We start from the raw sequence: 14560 nt of genomic DNA on the forward strand, positions 1-14560 counted from the left end.
AGTTTTGGTACCAAAACGCGTATTATTTTCGTAGTCGGGTGAATCAACTTTTAGAACACTGATTTCGTGTTCCTCGACTCCCTAGCAAAAAAAATCGATTTTTAAAACCATGTTGATTTTTTCACTTTTTTGTTTACGGGGGCATTATTAGATACGTAAATATTTAATTAACACAATAAATTAACAACTTGATCATATAAAAGTTACATTTTGTACGGTAACGCAGTAGAAAAAGGCAAAAATGGTGTGTCCCTGATTTTTGTATGGGAGATAACTTTTTTTCTCCTACGTTACCGTTGAAAAGGTGTACTTCCGTTTGGCCCAAATACATTTCGCCAAATTTCACTTCCCAACAAACTTATCGCAATAGTTTCATTTCCCAAAGGAACCTTTAGCAAAGTTACACTTCGCATATAATTTATTTGGTTAAATTATCATTTGGCATGATTTTACTTTGTCAAATGTTATTAGGACAAAAACTTATTTAGCAAACGTTTTTTATTCCAAAAAGATGTTTGATCAAATTGTCACTTCCCAAATTTGGCAAATAGGCATCATTTCTATTTAAATTTGAACCTAAATTCGTTCTGTTAGAATTTTGAATTTATATAATATTTCTACTCAGAATGAGTAGCTTTCTCCATTCTTACTGAGAAAAAATGTCCACAAGTTTTTGGTGCATTTGTATGAAATTTTGGGGACACTTTTTTTCTCGTATTAGGGTCGAAAGTGCTCGTGATTCTGACTGGAAATAATACAATAGTAGGTACAATGCAGTACCAAAAAAATGACTATGTTATTAAAATTTTTAATCATCAAAATGTCAAAATCATAATATATTTATTTACATCAATTGTCGTATTAGTTCGGCAAACGTGAAACAACCCACACATAAATACGTTTTAAAATTGGAACTTTACGGTTACCATCAGTACCCCGAACAATGAGTCACTGACAGTGTCAACACTGACATATACGTAACCATGTAATTTACTTTATATAGTCCCTACATCTCGCTCGCACAAATATGTCAGTAAGAGCGAAATGCATAGAATTAAGTAAGTTACGTAGACGTTAGGGTATATGTCAGTTTTGACACAGTCAGTAACTCGTGGTAAGGGTACTGTTGACGCTTGACGTTTACGTTTGGATCTGCGTAAATTTTGGGACATGTAAGTTATGCTTAATGATACATTTGACTAAATAATACTTGGTAAAATGAAACTTGACCAAGTAATTATTTGCTAAACAATAACTTGCCAAAAAAGACTATTGCTAACTGAAAAATTGCGATAAGTTGTTTTGCCAAACATTTTTTTGGGAAATGATAATTTGGGAAACATAGTTTGGGATGTGATACTTTGGGAAACGTTTTTGGCCCATTCATTAGTAAACCCGTTGAAAATGCAACTTTTATCTGATCAAGTTGTTAATTTTAATGTGTTCTTAAATACTAATAGATCTAATAACGCCCGTGTAAACAAAAAAGTAAAAATATCGACATGGTTATTGAAAAATAAATTTTTCTTTGGTATGGGAGTCTAGGGACACGAAATTAAGTGTTCTAAAAGTTGATTCACCCGTCGACATCTAGCATCGAGTAGTGGAATTATCAATATCTACTTGACAAAAGATGTTGCGACGACCGAAAACTCTAATGCTCAACAATTTTCAGCGAATATTATAACTGGATTAACCGGAACTCTATTTTTAACTCCTTTTGCTTGCAATATTAGTTCTAAATTGTTGTTCAATACAAGTTTCGTTACACGTTACAATATCTTAACAGTTTGATCTCTTCTCCAGGCGGCTGGCTACGCCTGGAAATGCGGCGGCTCTCTGGTCAGCGAGCAGTTCGTCCTGACTGCTGCGCACTGCTCGTTCCAGGACCGCGACAACACCGTTGTTAAGTAAGGAACTATTCTCTTAACAGATCTCTCCTCCAGGCGGCTGGCTACGCCTGGAAATGCGGCGGCTCTCTGGTCAGCGAGCAGTTCGTCCTGACTGCTGCGCACTGCTCGTTCCAGGACCGCGACAACACCGTTGTTAAGTAAGGAACTATTCTCTTAACAGATCTATCCTCCAGGCAGCTGGCTACGCCTGGAAATGCGGCTCTCTGGTCAGCGAGCAGTTCGTCCTGACTGCTGCGCACTGCTCGTTTCAGGACCGCGACAACACCGTTGTTAAGTAAGGAACTATTCTCTTAACAGATCTATCCTCCAGGCAGCTGGCTACGCCTGGAAATGCGGCTCTCTGGTCAGCGAGCAGTTCGTCCTGACTGCTGCGCACTGCTCGTTCCAGGACCGCGACAACACCGTTGTTAAGTAAGGAACTATTCTCTTAACAGATCTCTCCTCCAGGCGGCTGGCTACGCCTGGAAATTCGGCTCTCTGGTCAGCGAGCAGTTCGTCCTGACTGCTGCGCACTGCTCGTTCCAGGACCGCGACAACACCGTTGTTAAGTAAGGAACTATTCTCTTAACAGATCTATCCTCCAGGCGGCTGGCTACGCCTGGAAATGCGGCTCTCTGGTCAGCGAGCAGTTCGTCCTGACTGCTGCGCACTGCTCATTTGAGGACCGCGACAACACCGTTGTTAAGTAAGGAACTATTCTCTTAAGTCCTCACAGATTTTTTAAAATTGAGGATTTTTTATAATCTGGTCCGTTAAAGGGTTACGTGTTACGTCACAAGAACCTAGCCGCCGCCATACAATCGAAGTTATGCTCTCTTTTTAAAACGACACGATATGTTGAAATTACATGAAACTTGGCATTAACATTAAAGCAACATACTTACCTACCTCTATTAAGACTCACGCTAGACCGGGCTGGGGCCGGGCCGGAGCTTCCGGCGCTTCGTTTTCTATGGAAAGCACCACGTGGTCACCGATCAGCCATCATAGAAAATTACATGTCAGACGCCTCGGCCCGGGTACGGCCCGGTTTAGCGTGAGTCATCCTTTAGGTATGTTTGGCCTTAGTTTTTGTTTCTAAAAATTTTAACACAGAAAATAAAGCGAGTAGAAGTTTTACTTGTACGTCGACTATGTTCTCGTGACGTTTAAGGGGTTATAATATGGGGCATTATCTATGAAAAGGGCCCTTATTGTCGATGGTGCTTACGCCGCACAGCGTCGCGCGGCATTGTATTTATATCGGAGCATCGTTAATAATGGCGTAAGCGCCATCGACAATAAGGTCCCTTTTCATAGATAGCGTCACATATGACCTTCCAAACACTCTCTACCAATACTAATCTATTTCTATTGCAACAGCGGACCCCCCAGCGCGGTGCAACTCGGCTCCTCATACCTGGACGACCCTGGCGCGCTGGTCGTGAAGGTCGCAGCCGTCATCAAACACCCGAAATACAAGCTGCCAAGGTCCTACTACGATTTGGCGCTTGTCAAACTAGTCAATGCTGTCAAGTATGTCACGGAATATAACCTTTAATAACCTGTTGGAAGTATCCTTCTGCACAGTCCTCTGAGGGGTATTCGACATGCGACGTTTGACGTATCGTGTTGAATTCCCGTTGAATCGGAAGAATCCTGTGTCAACATTTGACATTAGCAATCCACAGTTAGGTGACAACCAAACCAAATGATTATAAACCTTAAAGTAGTAATAAAACAAAGTTGATTTTTGTTGAATTCATGGACCTAGAACTCTATGGTTGAATTATTGGTTGTACCATATGATATTATTGGAAATTAAACGAACTTACCTGTAAGTGAAGTTCATTTCAATTATATTAGCTGCACAAACTTCGAAATGATAATATAACTTGTAGTAGGCGCATCATGCCGCCTTCGGCCATGCTATTTAGAGAGAGAAAGTTTTTCTCAAATTCAGACTTCCGAACGCACGTCACGCAACCCACGCGTGACGCTTCTGTCAAACGTCATTTAGTTTAGAGTAACAAGCCAAGTCAAAACACTTTCACTGCCAGAGACCCGCTAGGCGGGTTCTCTTTTCTTAGGCGCTTGGCGCTACAAAGCGGAAAAACACATATTATCAGCTTCGCTCGTAGCTCGCACTGGCAGTGAATATGCCAACAGATATAACAGCTTGGCCAACTCGGCAAAGCCAAAATTGTCTAAAACTTTGACAGGGATTTTTCACTATTAGAATCCCTGGTTGTCGCAGGATAACGCGGGTACTGGGCGGGAGGGATTATCATTTCGAAGTTTGTGCAGCTAATATAATTGAAATGAACTTCACTTACAGGTAAGTTCGTTTAATTTCCAATTATTATTACGCTGCACAAACTTCTTCAATGATAATATAACTTGTAGATGTTTAGAGATAAGTATTCAAAGTTTGATTTGGCTTTGTATGGGAACAATGAAAGCAATGATTTTTGATTTCATTTTAAAATACCTATCGTTTTAGTTCGGTATGAGTAACTGTCTATTTCCAATATGAATATAATTTTAATTCTTACACATTATTTAGAGATCTAGTGAGATCATCATTTCATCAAACTGCTTATCATATGATACCTAGTTGAAACAAATAATACATTGTTCCTTATTAAAGGGTATTTTATTAGTACCACTTAGTACCAAATAAAAAACTTAATTATGAAGTATAGGACTATCAAAAAATCTAAAGATGGCATAAAATGAAAGTTTTAGAGAATTCAATAGCTATAAGCAACTCTTAACTGTCTCTTAACAGTGTGTTGCTGCTTTTAGCAACCCTTATTCTCTTATTAACTAGATAGAAGAAAGAATAACTAAGGATCTAACAAGATCATTGGATGAAACTATGGCCCTATTATTATGAAATTGGGCAAAATCGTCAGAAGTCTTACTCCAACGTAATGTTTTTCTTCCATCAATATGACACCAACGCATAACAGGTTGAATGTTTGTTGAAAAATAGAAATATCAATACCACTTAAAGTATCTTTAAGAGTCGACTTAATTCATCTACGAATCGTTTGGGAAGTGATGAGGTATTTTTCCGGCAATAAATAATAACTAATGAATAACATTCTTCGTTCTTATATATCAGTAACATACAGCTAGGTAATGTTTTGGCCTGAGAACAAACCTCATTCAATATCAAATTAAGTAGTTTTTTCCCTACAAAATGTTAAAGATAGCAACATTTCTCAAATTTAAAATCAAGGATAGGGTTTTAGCGCGCTGTGTGCAATCACCATAGCCAGAATAATAAGTAATTTTTTACTATTTCTTAATCTTGTAATGAAAGATTTTTATTAGATGGTGAAATTATTGATAAATAATTAAATACTGATTTAGATTAGGTACAAGCTCACACTTAAGGTTGAGGTGGGTGTAGTCAAAAAACGTTTTTCATAAAGCGTTCCACCTTATCATTTGAGGAGAGCCTATGCCGCAATACAGGCATAAGAGCAATTTATAAAAAAATATTTCTATACCTAGCTTCCTCATTACATAATTCTATTAAATAGCAAGCACTTCTCGAACAGCTGCTATGAAATAATTAATGTAAGTATGCTTAATTGTTCCACAAAAACATACACCAGTGTTGACGGTGTTGGGCGCAAGGGACTCCACCGTACTGTTGGTCGCGCCAATCGGAAGTTCCTCCTCTCTCCTCCGCTCCTTCAGTGATGGCTGAAGACACTTCCCGGTTAACACAGGGGTAACCAGGATAAGACGATGTTGAATCTTGTTAACCCGGTGTGAAACCGGTTAATGGAATAAGTTTTTATAATTGAGAAGCTAGGGCTCAAATCCATATAATTATATGTATGTAACATATAAATATTTTGTAAAACTGAGTAGGTACAATGACCGTGCCTTCTGCTTTTCCTAGAACTTTAATACCTTGAATTTCATTTCAAATGGAAGGAAAGCACAGATAAAATGTTTTTTATAACCATGAAAATGTGAAAGCATCTATGTAGAAAAACATCTGGGTTAATTAATTACTTCACTAGGGTAAGTATATGTATAGCGTTCACATATTTCATCTGCACGACTATTAATAACTCGATCAGAGGAGTTCCAGAATGTTGCAACACATTTCAAAATATTCATTGTTTAATTTATATTAAATCTCCGAGATCTTGATACTCGAGGTAAGCCAGTGCTGTCAAACTGGTTTAACTTGACAGACAATCAGACGTACTCATTTGAGTAACCACTGTTGAATTGAAACTCGTATGACAATCTCAGATTGATTTCTAATACCTATAGGATTCTCACTTGCATATTTGGCAGGTTTTTATCAGCAAAATCGAATAGTTTATCATCTCTCACTCATCTTATGCTAAATGATCCTAGACATAAACATACTGTATTTCATTTCACCTAGTCGGTTTTTAATTAGTTGAGATAGCTGTATTATCTTCTTTCAGTAGTATCTCACACTGATAAATCTGAAAGGAATGTCTTTGAACATAAAGACGATCGACAATCGACATATTACTGAAGAGATAAGTTGACAATGACAACCCATGGATTTGACAGTGACAGCGACGTTCCGTTCGCGCTTCGATTATTCTGAAGCAATTCTTAGAGCTGCGTCAAACTTGGCAATTTTTCTCTTCTTGCATTCTTCAAATTCAAATGCGTAATATTTAGCCATCAATTTATATTACACTAGGTGATATTTATTGGCATTATATTTCTTTAAAATATATTAAATTCAGTATTTAGCTCTTTAAACATACATGTGTATGCCATATTCATTTAGCCAAACTTATAGCTATACAAACAACCCATTTATATGAACAAAGTTATAAACTTATAAAAATGTAACCAGTTTATAAAATATTGGGTAAATAAATAATCTAGATATTAGCCAGCTTTCTGAGGTATTTAGGTGCTAGTTCCATTTGATTATGACTCCATATATCTTGTATAGGTACATACATAGTATAAGAAACATTTATTGTAAGGAGTTTCAACAATGGATATAGTGTGACCTCTAGACCTTATACACTTCATGAAAGGTCCGATACATATAGCTAGAGAGATATCTATATATAATCACATAATAGTCTAATGACAGGAATTAAAATTGAAATTTCATATTTCCATATGAAACACAGATGTTTCCCAAATTCAAGAATCAGGTAAAAACAACTTGGAGCTAGTGCCATGTAACAATTTGTGTTATTAGTTTTATGGCAGTTCCAATTTCTTGTTGTATTAAAACTGCTTAGATGCAATAATTTTACTTGTCTTAGCAATATATCTGTATTTATTTCCCATAGGGTTTTGTACAGAAAATATTTTAACGAAATATTGAGCTGTATGAAATGTAGGTACCTACATTAAGAACATCATAGGCATATATTATTTTGTACACACAGCATATATCAAAGTCACATATTTTTCCAGTACTTGACTGTTAATTTTACAGAAATATCCATTTTTCGGAATACCTGTAAATACTGGCACAGATAAGATAGGAGTTTTGTATGAGATGTCCTGGACAGAATCCTTGCAAGTATGATGACATTGCTATGAAAAAAGGTATATAATTTAATTAAACCAGGGCTTTTATAAAAAATTGTTCTAAGTGAACACAGGCTGTTGTGTTGGTGCTGTCGCTGGGACTAGGTGCGACCTTGTGCCTGCAGAGAGGATAGTGTTGCTCCGCTTCCTTATTGCTGCCTTTATCCAGGCCGTGCTGTCGCTGGGACTAGGAGCGACCTTGTGCCTGCAGAGAGGATAGTGTTGCTCCGCTTCCTTATTGCTGCTTTTGACCAGGCTATTTTGTATGTTGCTAGTAAGTAGTAAATACTTTATTGTATGAAACAAAGATAAGTAACATCAAAAACATACATTGTAAAAATATGATTGGTAGTTGAGCCCTGTAAGATTAAATTTCTTAGGACTTACAATAATTTATAAGTCATTAGTTATTCTTGCTAGCACACCTTATCACATACATCACTTGTCAACAGCATGTTTAAAAGATTTTTTAAAACATCTTATGCCATTTATTGGGATTCATTATTGAACAGCTACCTTAGCTAAGATTGTTAATGATGACAATCGCACAAAAATGAGCAGTCACTTATGGTTCTGTTACAGTGCACAATTGTATTGAGAGCTAAATCATCACAGTTAGAGAACAGGTTGATTTTGTTTAATTTCAATACTTAGCCTTGTTCCCTACTGACAAGCATCTCGCCAGCCGCAGCGTAATTCTCTGGGTTCACCTCGGAGCACCAATAATTATTTACAGCGCGGAGTATTTTGTAATGTCCTTAATTATATATCTGCGAACAAACAACAGCAAAGTCCTAGAAGGGTTAATCCCATAATATTCGAATTTCAGGTGCCTTTATCCACAAGGTCAAGATTTGCTCGCTCGCTTAGTACTTCGCTTGCTTGAATTAGAATAAGTACCTACTTAAATTCAGCTACTTGAAAATGAGTATATATCAAGAGACGGCCTAGTATTGGCATACCACATGATTAACTCATTTGGTTAAGAGCTGTGTCTAGAGTGTAACACGCCACAAAACCCAGTAGGTAAGTTTATCTAACAAGACTTGTAGGTGGCTTATGGTCCACTACCTATTTGCAGGTAGGACATGAGTAATGTCTCAGTGCTGTTGGCAAGGAATATGTGACAATATCCCATGGCTACTGGCAGTAAACGCACCTAGTGTAGTACGCCAAGGTTGCCAAGTGCGAATATCAAACAGAGATGTCTAAATTAACACTCCAAAATGATTAGCACAGCCATTTTAAGCATTTAGAAACAGATACGCCTAGAATAGCGTTCCAGAATGCATGTGTACAGCACAACCACCAAGTACAGTCAGCAACCAGAGTTGGCTAGTTATAAAACTCCAAAAACACATCACCAACACTAAATAGAAATAACAAATTAGCATTTGGTACTACCACTCTATTACTTACCATTTATGTTCCTTTTTGGAATGTTACATGTTTTAAAAAAGTAACTATTCGAATGCTGGCATTAGATGCTAATTCAGAGAGCGAGGCTTACTGTGGATACCGAGCGAGATCTAGTTCTCGACGCCGCTGGCGGAGATAGGAATCTTGATGATATAGAATTACAGACCTAGAATAGGCCCAAGATCGTGATCTCGATATGTACCGCGTCCGCGCATAGCGGCCCATGGCGACGAGAGGTCGCATTCAGCCTTGATCGCGTACGTTCTTGTATCTTCTTCTCCAATCTTCTTATTCTTCCAATTTACAATTGGGTCACTTTTTATCCTATTTTCCACGTATTTTAAGGAATTTCTTGTCCTTTTATAAACAAAAAGACTTTTTATTTTAGGACACGTAATGGCCGTCGGCTGCATGAAAACGACAATGACGTTTGACAGAAGCGTCACGCGTGGGTTGCGTGACGTGCGTTCGGAAGTCTGAATTTGAGAAAAACTTTCTCTCTCTAAATAGCATGGCCGAAGGCGGCATGATGCGCCTACTACAAGTTATATTATCATTGAAGAAGTTTGTGCAGCGTAATAATAATCCGCAGTTGATGAACATGCGATTCAATCCACTGTTGAATTGAAGTGGACGCGAATTCTGACAGTTGTACATCTCGAATAGGGGCCCTGATTTTTCTGAAAAGTATCTGTGAGTGCTGAAATCTAAATTTAATTTTCTGCTGAGCTTCTTTCAAGAGAAGAAAATTACTCAGCTAAGATGTATATATTTCATCTCGAAGGTCAATATATCACGTCTACAGAAAAGCCAGGGCTCATTTTAGACGATGGGAGAACTCGCATGCGAGTTTCATTTCATTGCGTCATTTGATCGGTCGGCTGAATTGTTGTAACCTCAATGGTCGGCAATGTAACTAGAATCGTATACGAGTTCGCACGCCGCCTAAATGAGGCCTTAGACGGAACATCCAGCTTGTACCAATTCTTTGACCGCCAAAGACGTCAACTGACGCTCGCGGCTTCAGCCCAATATCAACCTTCGTGCACTACGACAAGGTTCACGATGACGCACCGCGCACGATCGGGGTGGCGTTCAAAGGGTTAATAAGTTCTTAGAGTCTGTTTGGAAAGAGAAGAGTCATGGAATGTAATTGGGCCCCATACATTCCACGACTCTTCTCTTTCCGAACAGACTCTATAATTAAGCTTAGAATATATTTTAAAGTGGAGAAATTACTGTCTTGGGTGAGACTTGAATTCACGGCATCTGGATCGATACTCCAGCGCTCTGCCATCTGAGCCACCAAGACCTCATCCATAGCCAGCAAATCTTTCCACCCGGACAATGGGACCCGAGCGACATCTACCGGAAGAGCGTTACACTTCTTGAACGGCTACCGGAGTTCCAAGTCATATTGGAAATTCACCAGTTACGATGCAGATCCAGAGGCCGTGAGCTCAAGTCTCACCCAAGACAGTAATTTTTCCACTTTTAAATTTATTCTAAGGTTAATAGCATCGATCGCAGAAGTTTCTGCTTGTTAATTAAATAAAAAGACTTATAAATATACTTATGTAGGTAAGAGGTTTATATATGACAGTCTGTTCCCATGGTCCAGGTTCTCCGAGGTGGTGAAGCCAGCGTGCCTGGGCACCGCCCCAGCGGTGGGCACACCCATCATCGCTACTGGTTGGGGCCGCACTGAATATGGTAAGCTGACAAAGCTTTGAAAACAAAAGTCAATCACTGTATTAGACATGCTAGTATAGTCGGTGTGCTCAGAGCATAAAAAGGTCAAAATTTACATCAAAAATGTGGCTCCACTTCTAAAATCTATCCTTGGGTCCTAAAGGACCAATCCTGCCAAAGGAAATCCCTTGTTCACGCAACGCCGTAGTTTAGGCCCTACACTCTCGACTAGTAGAGTCTGTTCGGAAAGAGAAGAGTTGTGGAATGTATTGGGCCCCATAGATTCCACGGCTCTTCACTTCCCGAACAGAATTTACCAAGATTACATACTTATTTAAGTAAAAAGAGGCCCCTATTGCCCCCTTTAGCCAGTGCTATTATATTATAGTTTGTCAAAGGACTGTCTCATTTCAAACATAGACTGAGTGGAATCATAATCTTTGTCTTACACTATTACTAGCACCCAAAAGAAAAGGACGAGTATAGTTTTCCTGGTTATTACTGACTGACAAATTGGTTTGACCAACTATATTATTTTTTTCGGATGCGCACACAAATCTTTCTTTCGCCGAAAAGGTAGTCGTAAATATTTAAATATTAAATTAATCAAATGATTTGAAAAACATTAAAAAAACGTCATTTCCAGGAGGTGATCAATCACTGGAGCTCCGCAGTGTGTCTCTGCCAGTTTGGGACATGAACCGATGTCACGAGGTCCTCGGGACCTCACGCAAGCTGCCTCAGGGACCCTTGAGCGAGAGCCAGATCTGCGCTGGGGATGAAAGGGGTGGGAAGGATACTTGTCAGGTAAAATATCTCCCTAGCCTTAACGGATTTTTTATATACGACGTTGGTGCAAACAAGCATACAGCCTGCCTGATGGTAAGCAGTTTCCGTAGCCTATGGACGCCTGGCGGCCTAGCCAAGGTGACAATCACTATCGCTTCAAATCGCTTTGGGTCTCTCTATCACTCCTCCATATTAGTGTGACAGTGACAGTTGCGTTTCGTGCGCTACGGAGCGTTAGCGATTGGCATGTTGTCTACGGACGCCTGCAACTCCAAAAGTGTTACCTACATGCGCGTTGCCGACCCTAACACTCCGCACCCTCGTTGAGGTCTGGCAACCTTACTCGCCGGCAGGAACACAACACTATAAGTAGGGTCTAGTGTTATTAGGCGCAAAGATACACTTGTAAATTTTACTTACGTAAGTAGGGACACAGCTATACTACATCAGAATGAGAGATGAATACGGTAAGGTTAGACAAACAGTTTGGTGCAACCGACCCTTAATCGCGTACAATTAAGTTTTAAATTTACCTTTGACGTCACCACGACCACGAGACCACGGGACAACGCCGTCCTCGAAACGTCAGAGGTAAATTTTAAACTTAATTTTACGCGATTAAGTCCCGTCGTTGTGATATGAGTAAATTATGTCATCATGGCTAACCCCCCTGTTCAAAACACTAAACGCCGTGACGTGACTGATGTTCCGCCGCGGAAGGTTTCCACAACTGCGAAATTTCCAAATCGAAATAATTCAGACACTGCAGTAGATGTGACTCGCATCGTGCGTCACGTTTTTGACCGCCGAACACTGTGGTCGCGTCCATAGTAAGAGTACTTCAATGGAACCGTTATTCACGTCATCACCACTTAGAAGCTACCTTACCTGACCTCACGTCGTATATAATCATAATCACAAGACCTTTGTAGCAGTGGCGGGGCGTTCATTAATGTCGACCCACCGGAATGCATAAAATGGAATTAAAAGCAAATTAGGAGAGGATTAGCAATGGAATCAAGGGTGAACAGGCATCTTCTGGGCAGGCTCGCTCCATCGTAGGCCACGTCTTCGCCTCGGCTAGTCTGTGGCCATGAGTAAGCCCATTTATAATATAAAAAAACCGGCCAAGTGCGAGTCGGACTCGCGCACGGAGGGTTCCGCACCATCAACAAAAAATACAGCAAAACAAGCAAAAAAACGGTCACCCCGCCCGACGTTGCTTAACTTCGGTCAAAAATCACATTAATTGTTGTATGGGAGACCCACTTAAATCTATATTTTATTCTGTTTTTAGTATTTTTTGTTATAGCGGCAACAGAAATACATCATGTGTGAAAATTTCAACTGTCTAGCTATCACGGTTCGTGAAATACAGCCTGGTGACAGATGGACGGACGGACGGACGGACAGCGGAGTCTTAGTAATAGGGTCCCGTTTTTACCCTTTGGGTACGGAACCCTAAAAAGCAGGCTTAGTCCGGCATTGGTGGGAGGGGAGGGGGGATCGGGGTAGAATGTTGCGATCAGGAGGAGAGGAGGAGGCTTAGCCCAGCGTAGAGATACCCAATTGGTATGTTGGGAGCGGCACCACTTGTATTATTTTTATCATTAACTTTACAATAAGTACTTTCTTTGTATCCAGGGTGACTCCGGTGGACCCGCTCAGCTTCAAGAAGATTGCATCTGGCGTGTCGTGGGCGTGACGTCACTAGGCAGGTCCTGTGGCGCTGCTGAGACCCCAGGCCTGTACGCCAAGATCCAACGGGCCTTCGTAGCCTCTCAGGTCTTCGGCTCTCAGAAAATCAGGAATTATACCAACAATAATCAGAATTATGGAAACAGTGATAATTATGGTAATAATAATGCCAATTCTGGAAATAATAATGCCAATTCTGGTAACAATAACAATTACTATGACAATAATTATGGGAGCAACAATAGACAGGACAGTGTTTATAATGAGCGGCCAAATAATGCCAACTACAATAATAGACGACCACAAGGTAATAGTCAAGATAATGCGCAACGTCCTGATAGAAATGTAAATACTTATTCTGGAGGTCAAAGTGGTGTTAATAATAGAGAACAAAACGACTATAATAGAGGTAGACCTTATAATCAGCAAGATTATAATAATTACGATACACAAGGCAGTAATAATAGACCAAGTTACACAACAACAACACAAAAACCAAATAGAGGCATTATTTCTTCAGACTATAACAATCAACAAAATTCCCCAAATGTTTATACCACTCGAAAACCTGTAAGGAATAATAATTATGACAACAATAATTATAATTCACAAAATTATGGAAGTAATAATCGAGATCAAACTAATTATAATAGAAATGATAATTATGGATATAATAATCAGCCAACACAAAGAACACAGAATAATTATAATGACAATAGACAGTCAAATGTTGAAGATTATACGGTAAATAGACCATGGTGGTTAACGTGAACCACAAATATTTTGTCTACCGTGTGGTAGGTGAAAATAGGTATTAATGTTGACATGTATTCGAAATACTCTAAATTTATTGTTTAATTTGTAAATATAAATGTATACTACCAATGTTTTGTTTTATTTTACCTAATGTATAAATATCGGAGCTATACAACAAGAAACAAAGGATTTAATAAAAAAGATCGGAATCATACAAGTATGTATTACTTCATTACTCACTATACTTCATTTGTTTTTGATATTGCTATTTTATTACCCTGTACCTACTGGCTGTACTTACATTAGGTACTCTATCTATGGTAATTTTAAGGGTCATTATTAGGTAGGGTCTGTAACAATTAATCTACGTTTGATAGTTTCTTAGTAAACATCTTCGCTACCTTCAATCCCTTATGTTCTATCTCTCTATGCCTCTGTACTTCGCACGACTTGAGATTCTTGTGACACACCAGACATGTAAATATGAACTTCCTTTTCATTGATTTCCTTCTTTTATTGACTTTTATATGTTCTATTTCATTCGCTTCTTCTTTACGCCTAAATATTTCAGGATGAGCTCTTTCAACGTGTTCGTTGTGATACTTCTGTTTAGAATATACTCCGCAGAATGGACATTTTCGCGCAATACATTCTTCTGATATATCTTCGTCGATCTCATTTATATAATGTTCTTTCTGCATATGGCTTACAAATGATGTGAAATAGTTAAATGTACAACTGCA

General features: G+C 39.0%; 1 protein-coding gene across 1 annotated transcript in view; it reads left to right on the forward strand.

The window, feature by feature from the left end:
- LOC134660249 (serine protease Hayan-like) overlaps nucleotides 1-13931 on the forward strand; it is a 46569-nt gene extending 32638 nt beyond the window's left edge. Inside the window, exons 5-9 of the mRNA XM_063515994.1 lie at nucleotides 1807-1910; nucleotides 3276-3428; nucleotides 10504-10595; nucleotides 11221-11381; nucleotides 13008-13931. Coding sequence (XP_063372064.1) covers nucleotides 1807-1910; nucleotides 3276-3428; nucleotides 10504-10595; nucleotides 11221-11381; nucleotides 13008-13832 — 1335 coding nt within the window. The 3' untranslated portion in view covers nucleotides 13833-13931. The remainder of the gene's footprint in view (nucleotides 1-1806; nucleotides 1911-3275; nucleotides 3429-10503; nucleotides 10596-11220; nucleotides 11382-13007) is intronic.
- Nucleotides 13932-14560: the final 629 nt, after the last annotated feature.

This window comes from Cydia amplana, chromosome 26, assembly GCF_948474715.1.
Source record: "Cydia amplana chromosome 26, ilCydAmpl1.1, whole genome shotgun sequence".
Lineage (NCBI taxonomy): Eukaryota > Metazoa > Arthropoda > Insecta > Lepidoptera > Tortricidae > Cydia > Cydia amplana.